At 54.6% G+C, this 17,368-nt stretch overlaps 1 protein-coding gene across 1 annotated transcript; it reads left to right on the top strand.

Annotated features, from left to right (window-relative positions):
* The first annotated feature begins 571 nt into the window (after positions 1 to 571).
* CTSD (cathepsin D) lies at positions 572 to 17,322 on the top strand. The gene is made up of 9 exons (XM_075426483.1): positions 572 to 749; positions 1,134 to 1,290; positions 3,571 to 3,694; positions 5,325 to 5,443; positions 9,470 to 9,669; positions 10,784 to 10,906; positions 12,486 to 12,630; positions 13,632 to 13,730; positions 14,391 to 17,322. The coding sequence occupies exons 1-9, from the start codon at positions 682 to 684 to the stop codon at positions 14,550 to 14,552; spliced, it is 1,197 nt and encodes a 398-aa protein (XP_075282598.1). The 5' UTR covers positions 572 to 681; the 3' UTR covers positions 14,553 to 17,322.
* The last annotated feature ends 46 nt before the right edge of the window (positions 17,323 to 17,368 follow it).

Here is a 17,368-nt window from a genome sequence, read left to right as displayed (position 1 = left end):
GCCCTGCACCCTGCAGTGGGGGGACCTCGGGGGCTGCTGGCGGCCGCTGCCCCCCGCCACGGACCCTCAGCGGCTGCAGCTGGCCCAGCGTGGGCCCGGTGGCTCTCCGAGGAGGGGCACCCGGCCTGGCCCCCCGCCCCGGCCCTCCCAAACCAGCCACGGTGCGCGCCGTGCCTGTCTCCCCCAGCAGACCCCAGCCCGGAGGGATAAGCGCCCCAGACCGGGGGTGCCCTGGGCCCGGGGCGCTGCGGCCGTCCCCGTGGGCCCGGCTGCCCGGCTCAACCCCTCCGGTGCCAGCGGGCGGGCGGCCGGGGCGGGCGAGCTGGCTGCCGGCGGGCTGCGTCCCCCCGCCCCCTCCCCAGCCACGAGAGAAGAACCAGGAAACCTGGAAAGAGCAGAAAAAAGAACAACTAAGAACAGCCACCCCCCCGGCCGCCGAACGGGAAGGCCCCGTGACTGCCCGCTCCCGCAGGCTGAGTCACGGGCCGAGGGTCGCGCCCGGGCACCGGGGGGGGCGGGGGGGCGGCACCCCCGGCCGGCCCCGCCCCGCCCGCCCTCACGTGACGCGGCCGCGCGCCGCCGCAGGCCGTCAGCTGACGCCGGAGCGCCCGAGAGCCGCGGCCGCTCCTACAAAAGCGGGGCGGGACCCCCCCCGGCACCCCCAGCGCCGCTACCGCCGCCATGAGGGCCCGCGGCCGCCTCCTCCTGCTGCTCCTCGCCCTGGCGGGGCCGTGCGCGGCCCTCATCAGGTGAGCCGGGGGGGCTGGGCTGAGCCCCCCGGGCGGGGGGACACGCGTGGGACGTGCACCCCCGGTTCTCCCCACCCCGCGACAGCAGAGGGGAGAAGGGCTGAGACCCCCCCACATGGGGGTTCGGGGCTGATGCCCTGCCCGTGAGGGGGTCTCGCTACGGCTTCCCCTATTCCCGGTGACCTTTGGAGGCCACCTGCACACCCCCCCCCCTCAATCCTCCGGCTTTGGGAGCAGTGCCAAGAGGGGTTTGGCACGGGGAGCCCAAGCCTCTCGCAGCCTGCCCTGGCGGGGCCCCCGGTTTCGGCGGAGCTGCGCTGCCCCCCTCCCCAGGGGGACCCCCCCACCCCCATTAACAGGTGGGTGTTCGTCCTCCCCTCGCAGGATCCCCCTGACCAAGTTCCCCTCCATGCGGCGGGTGCTGAGCGAGGTGGGCAGCGAGATTCCGGACATGAATGCCCTCACTCAGCTCCTCAAGTTCAAGCTGGGCTTCGCCGACCTGGCCGAGCCCACCCCGGAGATCCTGAAGAACTACATGGACGTGAGTAACTCCCCCACGGTGGCAGACCCCAGCGCGATGCTGGCTGGGCGGCTGTCGCTTCTGGGGGTGGGGGCTCTGCCAGCCTTGCTGTCCCACTGCAGGCAGGAAGGTGAAGGGGGGAGAGATGTTGATCCTGTAGGAGAGATTCATGATTCATGCACTCCCAATGGCTTGGTGGGTGGTTGCCGAAAGTTGCTTCCCATCATCGCTAAACTAAAAATACTGGTACTAATAATTATAATAATAACAATAAGCAATCCACTGCCACCCAAGCAGGAGCCTTGCAACTTCTGTGACCTGTTTCTTTTCCCCTGTGTCACTAATTAATGATCACAAACAGGGGTCCACTCACTTGCAGTCCTTCCTAGCATCATCTGGCATGTTTGGTCTCTACTTTCTGCAAGACAGGGGCATAAATTTCATGCTTCACTCCTTGGGGTGCTGCAGCATAAAAGAGCGAGCGTAGGGCAGGAGGAGAGGGCTCTGGCTGGACACCAGCTTGCTATGGTACTGGGATACAGGACCCTTCCTCTCGCTATCCTTCATCTTCTGCACGGCCTTGGGAAAAGCCACCCTGCACCTCCACCTTCTTCTGGACAGCTTAGGGAGCAAAGGGACCCTTGTGGTGGAAGCAGCAATAAAAGGAGAAGCCAGATAAAGAATGTGAGGTTTGCCCTTGCCCAGCTGCTGGGCACGTGTGGAGTTTCCTATTTCTGGGTTCCCCACCGGGTGTCCTCGTGGCTCTCGGGAGGTGGGATTCAAGCACTGGCTGGCAGAATAAAGCTGGTGCTGGATATTTGAGCATTAATTCAGGATATTCCCCCCTGCTCCCTTTCTCCAGGGGCTCTTGTCACCCAGCCAGCACTGTCCTACTGGGACAGTGATGGGACGGGCTGCCCGTGTTTTAGTTGGTGGTGTTGAAAGCCAAGGCGCTAGCAGTTGCACCACAGCATTGTCTCTTGCAACCGCAGCTCAGGCCACCGCTTGGGGAAGGATTCTGCTCCGTTGTCGCAGGGGGAGCAGCCCAGCCTGTGGTGGGAGATAAGGGACTGCTGGTATCTCCTAGCCTGGCTGAAAACACTCTTGCTGTGTTGGGATGAAAGGCACAATGTCCCCTAGACCGCCCTGTATGGTGCCCACCAGTCCCTGGGACCCCTTGTGGGACTGTGTATGTGATGTACAGGGCCCCCTGTACTGGGGTCTAATTTTCAAGCCCCAGCAATAATTACAGAATCACTGGAAGCAAGTGGTGCCTCCCTATTATGGCTAATTGCAATGGATTATTAATTACTCAGTGAGCAGCCCCTGCAAACTAAGTGTGCAGGAGGTGAGCAGCTTTGATAATCCTGTTCCCACCCCACCCCCCCCTTAAGTACAGGGTGGGTTTGTAAAGGCCACAGGCAGACTTCCCTTGGAAGCAGCCTTCTCTCCGGGGCCCTGATCCAGCTGCTTGCCAGGCATGTCATGGCTCTCTGCCCTTCTGGGAGGGCTGGGGAAAAAAATGGGTCCATCTGGGCTCTGCCAAGCATTCCCCATTCATCCCCCTCATAGAGGGATGCCCTGAAAACATCTCAGCCACCCAGGTTTCTTGCAGTCCCAGTAGAAATGCACTTGCAGAGCAGAGGGGTATCCATCGGATACCTGCACTACAGGGACTTCTCCCAAACTCTCACCCTGCAGGCCTAAATCCCTCTCTGGCAGTGCTGCTGATGCCCTTTTCTCCCTGCAGCTCCTGCAAAGTCTGCTGATGCTCACAACGGAGCATTTTATTTGTCCCCACCCCAGGGGCTTGCCAGCCTACTCTGAAAGCCCCAGCAGCTGTACCTCCTCCCACGGTGGGCAGAGCTGCTGCTCGCTGCAACCCACAGTTCCCCTGCAAACCCGCCAGCAAAGCAGGTTCCCAGCCAGTTTCAGCTTTTCAATAATGCAGGTGTTTTGCTTGGCTTCCAGCTTTTTTTCTCTTCCCTATAGTGAACTGTGTGCTGGCATGCAGACCTTCTGCCCTGTCTCCCTGCCCCAACAGTCCTCCCTGGCAAGCACCCATCCCACTTCTCCCCAGTTTATCTTTTTTGCACCCACTGTAATGAGGTGTGAACACTGAAGGGAAGCCTCCATTCCAGAGGGCGAAGGCTGGAAGCCCGTCACTGCCAAAAACAAGAGGAGGGTAGTGTCTAGATAAGAAGCTGGTCCCTTTTTCAATCCTAAGAGATTTTTTTTGATCTTTAATGCCTACTTTTAGCCGTCTGTGTCTGCTTATGGCTTCCTTCTCCTGCTTTGCAGGCCCAGTATTATGGCGAGATCGGCATCGGGACCCCCCCACAGAAGTTCACCGTGGTCTTCGACACTGGGTCCTCCAACCTCTGGGTGCCATCTGTGCACTGTCACCTGCTGGACATTGCCTGCCGTAAGTGTCACCGGTGCCAGCCATGGCTCAACAGCTTCTCCTTCCCTGCAAAATGCAGATCCTGGCATTGCAAGAGGAGAAACTGAGACACCAGTGTGAACAGGCTTGCCAGAGGCTGATGGGCTCTGCAGAGTCAGAGCTGGAAGTAGGATCCCAACCTCCTGCATCCATCCTTTGTTACTCCCTTCCTGTTTTTTCCTGTGCATGTTGCCCACGCACAGCTTCAAACCTTCCCCAACAGCCTTGCTCCTGCAGCTGGGGAGCAGCATCACAGGTTGTGATGTTTCTCCCCAGATTATAGACCAATGCTGCTGTTGCCCCATTGCGTAAGGTGAAAAAAAAAAACACCAGCCTCTTGCCAGATCTGATACAAGCTGTCCTAGTTTCTAGTTCATTGCTGCATGGAGCATGTGCGTGCATGTTTATGGATTTATAATTAACAAGAGCCAGGTAGGTATGACGAGGTGAGAAAGTTTTACAGACTCCAAGTTTTTTTTGCTCTGTAGCATTCCTATGCAATAAACCTCCACAGCGGAAGGTGTCAAACATGGCTATGGCAAAATGCTGCTTAAAAGCCACCAGCTGTGCTGCTTAAGCAAAACAGCAATCTGTGGAGCCAACAAATGTAACTGTGAAAGGTGGCCCACAGTGCTCGTTGGGGGTAGGGAGGAAATTTGGACTCCTTGTATGCCCCTGTAGTGCCCAGTGAGGAGACAGACCTTGTTTTTGCACATGTGAAATGAGATTTAGGACACTGGTAGGGTGGTGAGGCCCAGACCTGGTCTGTCTCTGGGGTTCCTGATCTGTAGCTGGGAGCTGGTTTCTCAAGGCAGTGGTGCCGGTGGTGCTGGGGCCAAAGGGCTTGTTTTATGAGTACGCAATGAGCCTAAACCTCCTGCCCGGCTGGGATCCAGACAGCCCAGCTGGGAAAGTCCCTGTATAGCATGTCGGTTTCCGCAGGGCTCAGCTGGTTCGTCCTCAGCCTGTTGTCTGCCCTGCTCAGCGAGCAGCCATGGACCTAAACTGGCTGAGCTTGCCACACACTGCTGCCCAACTCGTGACTCGGGAGGAATCTGCGGAGGAGGAATCTGCCTGGCCATAAACCCAAGGATATCTTACAGCTCCCAACCCTTCCAAGGGGAAAAGTAGCTTAGACTAGGGGAAAACCCTTCTCTGCAAATAAGAGTATTTTGAGCCCTCTTGGCACAAAAGACAATGACCATGTAAAAAAATTTCCAGCTAGTCTTAGTAAACAGAACAGATAAATCTATACAACGTTCATGCTGAGATCAGGCTATATGTAAAGCTACCCTGGTTCCCCATGGCACAGGGGATACGTTTCATGCTGCTGTCTAACGTGCCCTGACACACCATCCGTGTAGCCTCTAGGCTTTTAATACCCAGTGGCCAAATCCGATTTAACAGCCAAATTGGATCTGCCCACCTAATTCCCCAGATGCTGGAAGTGCTTTGTTAAGCAGTCTGGGCTTGGCAAATGCTGGGTTCAGACCCCCCTTCACGTGGTTGAGTGTCCTTTTGTCCAGATAAGCCGAGTGGCGTGGGGTTGGGTATTGCGGACCCCTAGGTATCGTGGAGCGCTAATGTTGGGTGTCCCCCTCCTCTGCTGCAGTGCTGCACCACAAGTATGATGCCTCTAAATCCAGCACCTATGTGGAGAATGGTACCGAGTTTGCCATCCATTATGGGACAGGGAGCCTCTCTGGGTACCTCAGCCAGGACACTGTCACGGTGAGTAACAACCACCCTTGCCCTGAGCTGCACCAGCCCGCTTTCGGCAGAGCACTTTGATTTCAATAGGTCTTCCCTTCTTGAGTGTCGTACTCATATAAAGCATGCTTCAGCACCGTGTCTCCAGGTGCTTTGAAACGAGGTGGTGATGATGACTGATGAGGTGACAATGACCAAGGCAGGCAGAGAAGGGGGAAGGTACATAATCAGCAGGTCAGCAGGCTAGGAGCATGGACTGCAAGCGTGGCGCTCTGCGAATGCAGTCTCTGGACATCCTTCCATGCCTCTTCCTCCTGACCCCAGAAATTTCCCAGCCCAAGCGCGCTCCAGCACCACCACACAGGCTGCTGGTGGTGCCCAGCTTGTTCCTGGCCAGTATCCACGCGGTAGTGGACGTCCACACGGGCAGCTGCCCAAATGCTGGCCAGGAATGGGCTCTTCCCAGCCCCATCCTGGTCTGGTGCTGAGAACTGGTTCTTATGTTTGCAAAGGCTGTGTAACCTCTGGCTGGGATCCCCAGCCGTGTTCAGGGCCCAGCTTGAGATAGCTGGGCTGCTGGTGGTTGCTTCCCCTCACTTCCTTTTCGGCAAGCAAAGGCTGAGCTTTCTGTCCTGTGAAGGGTGGGTGGCTTTCACGACTGCCTCCCCAGTACAGATGCTCGTGACAGTTTGCCAGCTACCAAACGTCAGCGGCACACGTGCTCCCAGATTACTTGGTCTCCTGGCAGGGATAAGAGGGCATGTTTGCTCGGGGAGGGGGGTCGGGGGGTGGAGACAAAGCAAAAGTTTTGAATAAGCACATAAATCTAGGGATTTGGGGTTTTCTGTGTTAGGTTCAGCTGAACAGTATTGGCTTACCGATTTCATCGGGATCAAAAGAGAAATACCCAAGAGGAGCGGAGGTGGATGGCTTGCACAAGGAGCACTCTTTAGCCCGTCCTTATACCAGGAAAACTTCAGGCTAGCCTAGAACTACCAGCCATTGCCTCTGTGCTGCATCCAAAGATGCCAGCAGCTCAGGCTGGGTACAGGACTGTCTTTGAGGGAGAGGGCTCTTAATGGGCTTGGTGAACCCTGGAAAGGAGTGCAGACAAGTCTGTGGGGGAGAACCACAGGGGGTGTCAGCAGCTTTGCATCTCTGGTTTTGCTCTCTGCCTCCTGCAGCCCACCAGGCTTCGGGACCGTTTCAGTTTTGTTTCATGCCGTTTATTTCCTGCACCCCCAGTTCGCTTAGAAATACCCTGACGCAAAAAAAAGCCACCCGTCTGAGACTTCCCGTGGCTGTTGCTAAATGAAGGCACCATGTACATAGCGTTAATGGATTCTCTCACATTAGGTTTGCAAAATACAGACAGAGCAGGTGGAGGCCTCTGCGTTCCTGGCAGTAATTGAGTGGGGCAGTGAGGCGAACAGCGAACTCCATTGTCCTGTGAAAGTGTGGGCTGGTTTAGGTGCTGTAGCTTAATGCAGGGGCTGAAGTGAGTCAGAAGGAAAATTGCAGCTTTTTTTTAGTTTGTAATTATCACCCTAATGCCTGCTTGCTAATTAGCTCTCCACTTCCCAGCAGCTCAGAGGAGGGATTTTGTGCCTGAGCTTGTTCAGGAAGCGGGGATGGCTCTTGGCAGCCAGCATAACTTGTAGCATTTGGTTTCTGTCTAGGAAGAAGCAAGAGAAACCTCTTGCATGGACCCTGAGCAGTGTCACGCTTGCAGTATGCAGGCTCAGGGGTGACTCGGAGGGTCAGGGACCTTCAGCTTGGACACCAAGATGCTTGCTCTGATGCACAACATCCTGTAGGCAAGCTCCCAGTCAGGTGTAGTCTGGAAGTATAGGCACTGAAACAGCCTTCAGAGTGACCCTATCAGCTCCAGCCATCCCGATGAGTGAAAGCAGCCATAGCAGCCTGTGGTAGCACTGACATGTGGCTGTAAAGCACTGGTTGGCAGGTGGTCCGGAGTTCCTCAGCCCTGAATTTTTTTCAGAGTGACAAGCTCATGTTGAACATGCTCTCTCCTTCAGTGGAGGAATGATGCCTCGTAGCACCGCACTCTTTGGAGCTGCTTGCTCTCCAAAGAGCAGCAGGTTTAGCCAGCCCTCTGCTACTCAGGCATCTCAGCCTTTTATCGCAGTCTGACCTTGGGTTGTCCTTCAAGGACAGCAGAGGAAGCATCGCTGGCTGTGGGGCATGAGGTCTGTCCTGGGGCTGCAGTGCAGGTACAGCATGCAGGAGATGCACAGGGGAGGGGTGAGGAGGGGCCTCAGCAGAGGGGAGCCCCAAGCTCCAATGCCAAGCTGTGCTGTGGAGGTCCTTGCCTCCAGTCTGGCTTTGCCATCCGGTGCTTGCCCACTCAGCTGAGGCTGCTAATGAGGAGGCTGGGCAAGCTGCAGGGTGCCTATGGCTGTCTGCAAAGCACTGGAGGGTGGCCACCATGCAGCCATGCACTGATAATGATTTCTTTGGTTGCTTCATGTCTGGGTGAGAGCCAGCTGAGGGATGGAGTCGAAGGACTGTCGCTTGGTGCCAGTGCTCTGCTAGAGATGCTCTTGGGTTTCAGTCCTGCTGAGGACCAAGCATGGGCAGGGTCTGCTGAGACCCCACTACCAGGCAGATATCTGCCTTCCTCTTGAGATGGGCAGCCAGGGCACTATTCAAACAAACCTGGTGCTCAGTTTTATCAGTCTGTTGCTTTTTTATTTTTGGTGGAAGCCTTGCTGACCTTTGGGAGCTGCTGCAGGACCAGCTGTGCTGAGTGGTGGAGCAATGACTTTTGTAAACCTGTGGCATACAACTGGGGTGCTCGCCACGTGCTGGCGAGCGGATGCGTTGCTCTGAGCTGTTTTGCCCCACATCCTGCCCTGTGGCTTTTAGCTTTTGCAAAGCTCGATCACGCTTCCCTAGCACAAGCTTCTGATACCATTAAAGCCAACTCTGCCCATCCCAGCCTCACACTGTCTAACCCCGGGGAGATATTAGTAATTTACAGGGATCGTTATCTGCCATCAGGTAGGAGAGGTCAGCTTTTCAGTGCAGCCCGGTTCACTGCAGGACTGCTAGCTGGAGGCTGAGAGGCTGAAATCATCCTAGCACGGATGCTGAAATTGCCTGCGGTCAGCCAGAAGCTCGGAAGCCTCCTGAACTGTTAGAGCCAGGAGCCAGCAGACACATCCTACTCCCTGTCAGCACAGCTGTCCTGTTTTCTGCGATCTATTTTTTTCTGAGGATCTGCCCTTGCGGAGCGTTTCAGCTTTCCAGCGGGGAACACAAGTCCTTCTTGTGGCTGGCGAGAGAGGTGACCTTTGCATTTTCAGTCCTGCTTTCTATTTTTGTGCTTTGGGCTCAACCTCACTTTCCTGGCTGGGTCTTCTCCCCTCCCACGTGAGGTCTCTGCAGTCTGGTGGGTCTGCTGGGAGATGCAGCAATATCCTGGGGATGTTTCTTGTGTAAGGGAGATTGCAGGGGTTTTTGTCGGAGGCGAGAGGGATTTGTGCTCCTAGCCAGGGATGGGTGCAGCACCTGAGGAGGTAGGACATGGAGATGACTTAGATGTCCAGAATGGGGAGGAGGATTAAAGGCGTAGCACAAGAGCTTTTCAGACGGGGAGGAAAGGATGAAGTAGGAAACGAGGGAAGAGATGTAGGGAGGACAAAGTGATATAGGACCCTGTGTGCAAAGAGGAGGAGCTGTAAAGTGGCATGGCCAAGTGCTGAGAGCCAGCAAGAGGCTGAAAGTTGAGTGAGGTGGGCAAAGAGCAAAGAGGGGCTCCTGCCTGCAGGAGCACGCTGGGCTTTGTAGGGACTTGGGAGGTGCCACTGTGCAGCTAGTGTGGCCTGCCCCGAGGACAGTGGCACTAGGGTATCTGGTTTCTGTAGCTGCCTACAAATGAAAGGGCGGAACCAGGTGGGAGTGTGGCAGCGCCTTGCGGGATGCTCGACAGCCTATGTTCAGCAAGATCCCGTTTCCACCCCGGCCTCCCGAGTCAGTTTTCCTTACAGTGTGCTTTTTGCTTCCCTCCCCATCTCCCCTCAGCTCGGTAACTTGAAAATCAAGAACCAGATCTTCGGGGAGGCTGTGAAGCAGCCAGGCATCACATTCATCGCTGCCAAATTTGATGGCATCCTGGGCATGGCATTCCCAAGGATCTCTGTGGACAAGGTCACCCCTTTCTTTGATAACATCATGCAACAGAAGCTGATCGAGAAAAACATCTTCTCCTTCTACCTGAACAGGTAGTGTTGGGTTTGGTAATGCACCTCTTGTTGCACGGGTGAGCCCAGCCGGGCATTTCCCTGTGTCTCCCAGTAGCACCTCTTGCCATGTACTGGTTTATGCCCTGGCCAGCACCGTTGGGAGGCCTCAGCAAGGTCTCCTTGCTGGAGCAGTTGGCCCAAAATAGCTTCTGTTTACTTCTTTGAAGTAAGAACGGAAGTAGAAATACAGCCATTGTACTGATCTGCTGCCAGATTTCTTAACTGATGAAGAGACAGGATCTTTCCAGAGCAAAGAGGAATAAAAATAAACAGGGTTGTGATCATGAGATTGCATGCTGCGTCCCGTTAGGGGGCTAAACACAGCCCTGGTTTGTTGCCAAAATCTGTGAGCTGTGTGGCCACCATCAGGCAAGCATGCCCCCCACCAGTTGTCACTAATGATGGGGCTAACACTCCCTCACCCCCAGGAGATCCTCCTGTGTGGCTCCCAGTTCCTTGCTACCTGCTGCTGCTCTGCCTAGGACACCCCATCACCCTCCTGGTACCCCAGGGGGGACTCTGAACTACTTCAGCCCAAAAAGTAGCACACGGAGAGTGGGGAGGGCAGGGAGGGCTGCTCCTGGCCACTCAAGCGCCAGCCCTCCCCCATCACCATATTTCTTCCCATCTGCTCGGCCGCGAGCTCTTATCTGATGATAACCTTGAGGATTCAGCTCCATGGCTGCTGTCTGGCACAGAGTTGGGTGCAGATAACCTAACACTGCACCAGCCGTGTCGCTCTGCACGGGTGCTTGTTACAAGCCGATTATTCAGAGGGTCGCTGCACCAGTGCTCAGTTCTGCTTTGCTGTCCCCCTTCTCTGCAGTGAGTTTTTCAAGGTGTCCATGGAAAAGCATGAGGCAGAAAGCTGCAGGATGCTTTGGCTGGGCCCAAAATATTTCCATTTCTACATCCCAGCCTATCTCACACTATTTGTCATTATATTGATGTGTTATAGTACGACGTAAGTTGTCTGTCTCCAGTGCTGTTAATGCCATGCTTCACCCCCAAGCACCTCAGTGTGTGTTTTAGGGGCATGTTCTCACCCTGCCTCTGATGTTCACAGCTGTGGGTTTGTTGTTGTTTTTTTCAGAGACCCCACTGCTCAGCCTGGTGGTGAGCTGCTCCTGGGAGGGACCGACCCCAAGTATTACAGTGGTGACTTCAGCTGGGTCAATGTCACACGCAAAGCCTACTGGCAGGTCCACATGGATGCGTAAGTGGCTCCTCCATCTGACTATGTGTGTGCAGACAGCTCATGCCTGGGGCTGGGCTGGGACCCTCCCCGAAAGGATTCGTCTCTATCGCCGTAACACATCCAGACAAAAAAAAGAGTAGATTAAAATCATGGAGTCATAGAATGGTTTGGGTTGGAAGGGACCTTAAAGATCATCTGGTTCCAACCCCCTGCCATGGGCAGGGACATCTTCCACTAGACCAGGTTGCTCAAAGCCCCATTCAGTCTGGCCTTGAACACTTCCAGGGAGGGGGCAGCTACAGCTTCTCTGGGCAAGCTGTTCCAGTGCCTCACCACCTTTATAGTAAAGAATTTCTTCCTTATCTAGTCTGAATCTATGCTTTTTGAGTTTAAAGTCTTTACCCCTTGTCCTATCACTACGTGCCCTTGTATAAAGTCCCTCTCCAGCTTTCTTGTAGGCCCCCATCATGTACTTGAAGGCCACAATAAGGTCTTCTCCAGGCTGAACAGCCCCAAGTCTGTCAGCCTTTCCTCATAGGAGAGGTGCTCCAGCCCTCTGATCGTTTTTGTGGCCCTCCTCTGGACCTGCTCCAGCAGGTCCTTGTCCTCCTTATGTTAGGAGCCCCATAGCTGAACACAGACCTTAAGGCTGGGTCATTTGATGCTGAAAGGGGAGGAGAGACAGAAAACAGCAGGAGATGTTCTGCAAAATCCTTTCCTCTTGGCCTTTGAAAATGCCTGCTGCACCCTTGCAAAGTGGGGAAAAGCACCAGCATGCTGTCCTTGCAGGCAGGCGAGCCCCATGGATTAAACCCTGGCTTTGCTCAGCTCTTGGTGAGGCCTGAGCCGTGTGGCTCACTGGCACGCAGCTCTGGAGGAGCAGGATGAGGCCCCAGGAAGCCAGCCCTTGACTGAAGGGCACGGCACAGCAATCAGCACACATTGTTGGAGGCAGTGGGGAAGAGAGCGGGCTGAGCTGCTGTCCGCCAGCCCTGCAGTCTATTCTGAGCTCTCCCACGTGATGGGAACTTAAAAGCGGCCTGTGATCAGAGTGTGTCCTTTCCCAAGGGATCGCATCCCTCCCCAGCGCAGGGTTTCAGTTCTCCTCTTCCCCCAGCCCTGCCATGTTCGCAAAGCTTGGCAGACCCTTGGCTGGAAGTCTTTATCTGTCTGCACTGCTGTGAAGCACCATGCAGGTGAGGAAGCTAAGCAGCTCCTGTCTTGCCTCTTTGATGTACATGAACCCTTCCGTTGCCCATGACCCCCTCAGCCGTGACACCGCCCCTTTAACCCTTTGTTTTTTTGCAGTAGCAGAGGTCATACGAGTCCATAATGCATCACCTTTAGCTTGCTCTGCATACCTGTTACAGGTGTTTAGCAGGCAGCAGTCCTTGCGGGGAACCAGGCAGTCTGTGCACTGTTGGTGCTGCATCGGGATTTCTGAGTACCTGTCCTTCCTGGGCATCTGTTGCAGCCCTCCCTCTCATGCCTATGTATAGCCCAGGCTCAGCCATCTTCAGCTCTTTACCTGCTGCTCCCCACAGCCTTTGCTGGGAGGCATCTAAGGGTTGTCTTCTGTCTGGACATCTCTCCCCAGGGTGGATGTTGCCAATGGGCTGACTCTGTGCAAAGGGGGCTGTGAGGCCATTGTGGACACAGGAACCTCACTCATCACCGGCCCCACCAAGGAAGTGAAGGAGCTGCAGACAGCCATCGGTGCAAAACCGCTCATCAAAGGCCAGGTGAGGCTGGGCTGGGAAAGCAGGAGTCCATGGCCATTGCAGGAGTCCATGGCCATCACAGCATCTGTGCTCGATGCCCTGCTTTGCACCTGGATGCTTCTAGAGACCTCAGTCTTCCACTCCCTCTGTTCTCCATTCCCAGCCTGTGCTCCTGGAAAAGCCCTGAGCATAGCAGAGACCCCTCTGTCTTTTGATCCCAGGTAGCATTTGACACCCTACTCATGCTCTTGATAGAGGGCACAGGCCTGTGAACTTTGGGTCATCTCTGCCACCTGTCTCTGGGAGGCGGAGGAGAAAAGCTGCAAGTTGCAGCTGAGGCCAAGGATTCACATTGATGTGAGTCCAGAGGCACTTTAATATAAATATATTTAATGCAAATGACAACCCTTCCTTGCCAAGCTTTTAACCGTTTTAGCTAATCTCACAAGGTCATCTCTCCTCCCTGAAATTGTGGAGGAACAGAGACTTTAAGGACACTCTAGGAAGGATGCTCTGCTCTGAAACCCCTCCCACATCAGAGAGGCATGATCACTTGTAGGGTTTTTCTGCAGTGTGGGGAGACCCCATGCTGCAGCAACAACTAGCTTAGACCTGCCACCCTCCCCAAGACTCACCAGCATTGATTAAACCAGCTTTGTCCATTCGTCACACCCTGCATCCCTGCCTGTATCTCTAGGCTGTATCAAGCTGTGTCTCCCCCTCCTGTGGCAAAGACCCTAGCCCTGCTGAGTCAGGTGCTGTGTCCTGGGGCTCAACAGAGCCAAAAGCTGGACTCAGCATCCTTTAGCTCCATTCCTGTCCCTGAAACCCTCTGGCCCCTCAGCTTGCAGCCCTGAGCAAGGGAGCAGCTTGCTTACCCCAGCTCGAGCCTCTTCTGCACCTTGACGTGAGCAGGTCTGAGAGAAAACTGCAGCTAAGGCATGGCTGTGCCCAGAGCAGACCGTGTCCTTTGCCAAAGGCATGGGAGCTGCTGTGTAAAGCCTTTGCTGTGTCTGTTTCAGTATGTGATCCCGTGCGATAAGGTGTCATCTCTGCCTGTTGTCACGCTAACTCTAGGAGGGAAGCCCTACCAGCTCACCGGAGAGCAGTACGTCTTCAAGGTGCGTCCAGGCAGCTTTTGCCAGCCCTAGGCTTCTCGCTCAAGGTCTAACTTTTGCCTTCTCCACTCAAACCTCAACCATGAAATCCAAAATGCAGGAGCAGCAAAAGCAAGGCTGGAGCTGGCACCTGGGGGAAACTCTGAAAGGTCAGGGTGACGGGGTGGTGGTACTGGCTGATGGACCCAGACAACCTCTCCAGGACTTTGGTGGAATGAGACCCCCTGCATGATGCTCATGAGGGATAGCAGGGTGGAAGAGAAAGGGCAGGCAGGCTGTTGCATTGCTTTCTACAAACATTTAGCTGTTTTCTGCTGGACTCTGGTGTCGTGAGGCCAGCCTTGTCATAGCAGAGGGCACCAGCCTGGCATTTAAGCCACCAAAGTCAACTTTCAAGGACCATCTTGTGCAGAATTCCAATAATGGCTCTAATTCAGAGCTGCCTGGGCTGGGTGGTTTATGAGCACGTACGACTTTACTTGGTGCTTTGCTGCGTAAGGGCTCTGGGAGGGGGCCCTGGGTTTGGAGCTGTGGGAGTTACTTTTGCAAGCTGTGAATCTCAGGCTGGGAGAGGCTGAAGTGCAGCCGCTGTTGGCAGGTGCTATTGCTGAGGCTGAGGGAAGGGGAGGACCTCCACGGACTGAAGCTCTCGCTCTTCTCTAGGTTTCTGTGCAGGGAGAGACCATCTGCCTGAGTGGCTTTTCAGGCCTGGATGTCCCACCACCTGGGGGCCCACTCTGGATCCTGGGAGATGTCTTCATTGGTCCCTACTACACCGTCTTTGACCGTGATAACGACTCTGTTGGCTTTGCTAAATGTGTCTAAGTGCCTGACCCCCACTGCCTCTGCCACACACACACTTACACACACGCACAGGAGCCATAGAGAAAGATTACCAGGATTAGAAACCCAATGAGTGGAAAGGAGAAGGAAAAAAAACAACCCCCAAACAGAAAAAGAAATGGAACTAGATTTAAAATTACATGGAAAATAGTCATTAGTGCCCTGCCAGCTACTTTTTCCTCTCTGAGTAAGTGTTGCTGGGAGGTCTCTAGTTGACAAATCCAGCTGGGGTAGCCCCTTGCTTTACTGCTAGGGTTTCCAGTATTTGTTTTTAAGAATGATTCTCAGAGCTGAACAAGGCCCTCTCGTGTCTTCCAGCCCTGGTCTCCTTCCTTGGGGGGGCAGCTGGCTGGAGCCAGCCCCTGGCATCTCTGTTCCTGCAGAGAGGCTGTGTGGCTGCTTCTGGGTTTGGGCTGCTGCTCTGGGGAGGAGGGATGGAGAGGGAAAGCTCTCCAGCACATTATTTACTACTACTTGCTTTTTCACTGATGAAGTGGGGGAGTGGGTGGGGGAGGAGAGTCTGTCTTCATCACCATGATGGGTTGAGGCAGTGACCACTAGGTCATTTCTCAACGGGTTTGTGCTGGCTTGGTGCTGGGAGAGCATGTCCCAGGCTGGAGCCACAGGGGATCATGGTAGCATGCCCAAGGGTTGAGTTGCAGTGCCCCGGGTCTTTGGTGGTGTGCTTTTGTGTTGTGACGGCACTAGTGAGAGCTGGAGGCATGATGTCTCTGTGCCTGGCCTGACAAGGCAGGGATTTGGAGCTGGGCTCCAGCCAGTAGGACTCTTCAGGGAGTAAGAATATTATAAAGGGGGTCAAGATAGGTTTTAATAGAGGTCACTTGAATTCATGGCCATGAAGGCCCAGCTTTCTGCTGAGCAAAGTCATTTGACATGGGTTCTCTCGAGTTTGGTGAACTTCTCCTGGGTTCCCCAAACTGCAGATCTTCCCAGCTCCATCCACAGCCGGTGAGTTGAGAATAATGTTTCCTAAAGCAACTAAGTGATCTGCAAGCCAAAAAGGCATTAATAAAATCTGTAGGTGTTTGTCAGGCACATGAGACCTTTTGGAAACATTATTCGCAGCACTTCGAACTGCCCCAAACTCAAGAGACAGTTGGCAGAGCCAGCAAGCCTCCCACACAGAAGGGTGCTGTGGCAGCTGCTGGACTTGCATTTGCTTTCCCTGCTGCCCCATCCCGAAACCCAACTGCTTGTAACGCCCTCCTTACTTGCTTTCCACCTTACTAACAGTGGTAAGAGCTCTGTTCATGTCCGCCCTGTGTTGCAGACAGTGGGGCACAATCCTGCCTCAGAGAGGTGGTAGCTGATTTATCTGCGCTCACAGCTCCTCCCGGAGAGCTGAGATCTGCGCATGCGGAGCCTCTTGCTTCCCTGGGCTGGCGTCTGCAGGCAAACACTGGCAGAGCTGGGAGGACAAAGTGAGTCGTAAGCAGTACTAGAAAGCAGAAGAGAGTCTGCCAAGACTCGCAGCCCATGCTGGGAGTAAAAGACTCCCTTTGCTTTCCCAGTGCGCTGGAACAGGTCCTGAAGTCAGGGAGTGGCAGCAGGTGAGGGGCAAAGCTAAGAGTTGCAAGAGGAGCAGATTGGGGTGTTCTGTGACCCCAGGCACAGCAGGTAAAATCCTGGCTCCCCAAAATTCACTGATAAGCCTGCCAGCAGTTCCAGCAGGGCCAAGGAAGTTCCTGCAAAGAGTCTTCGGCCGGTGGGCGAGTAGGTGGTTGTGCCTGGTGAAATGCGTGTAGGTCATCCCCAGTGCTGAATGCACCGTGAGCGTCAGAGGCGCAGGTGGGGAAGAGGTCCTGAGGTGAGCTGCGGGAGGACAGTGAGCATGTAGCCTGTGGATGTCCCCTGTCCCCACGCACTGCAGCTGATCAGTTTGGCTTTCTTACCATGCCTCATGCCTTGGAGGACTTTGGCGTGGGCAGTGGGGACAGGCCTGGGCACACTTCTGATGCATGCGTTGTCCCCTGCAACCCAGGATGTGACAAACGCTGCTCCCAAAGCTTGCTTCTGCCTGCTTGTAGTCTTCACCTGCAACCCCGCATCTGGACACCTGAGGACAACTGTTGCAGACCGGCTAGAGAACAGTGGCATGTTACAAAAAAAATCATCAATAAGCACTCCAAAATCAGCAGATATTCAGCACCTCTCCGAAGAGCCCCGGTTTCACACCGATTAAGTGCCCGGAGCTCCTCCAAGTCATGCTACATCATTTCCCCACTGCAAGATTTCTCCAGCATGGTGAGACTGAGACAGCCTCTTGGGTACCCGCTAATCAGACCTGATGCAGGAGAGGGAAGTCCGACATGGAGCTGGCAGCAGGTTTTGAACATCTTTGGCATTAGATTTAAGCGGGACATGCAGCGCAGCCCCAGAACAAGCCATCGGGCTGCAGTTCTGCTGAGTGTGCAACACCTTATGCCATCTGTGTCGTAGCCTCCGCGGTAATCCAAGGCTGGGCTGGTGTCTGTCCTCAGACAGGCAGGAGACTGCTGCCTGGGGAAAGAGCCTGGCCCAGAACCATGCCTGAGCAGCATACCTTGAGGTAGGCTGGAGGAGCAGTTCATCGTAGTCTTCTGTGAACAGGTCTCCTCCCCTTGTTCTTTTATTTGCATTTTTAAACCAAACTCTAACTGTGTGATTGTTTTTTTTATCATCTAATTTGCTGTCAGAATTACTGTCTCATCATAGAAAATTGAAAAGAAAATACAGTTATTTCCCCCTCTTAGCTCTGAGAGTGATCTTTCCTTAAGCAGTCTGAGATACCAAACTCT

This window comes from Opisthocomus hoazin, chromosome 7 (genome assembly GCF_030867145.1).
Source record: "Opisthocomus hoazin isolate bOpiHoa1 chromosome 7, bOpiHoa1.hap1, whole genome shotgun sequence".
In the NCBI taxonomy this organism is placed as follows: Eukaryota; Metazoa; Chordata; class Aves; order Opisthocomiformes; family Opisthocomidae; genus Opisthocomus; species Opisthocomus hoazin.
The sequence above is the reverse complement of the archived record's forward strand: the minus strand, read 5'-3'. Positions and strand labels throughout refer to the sequence as shown.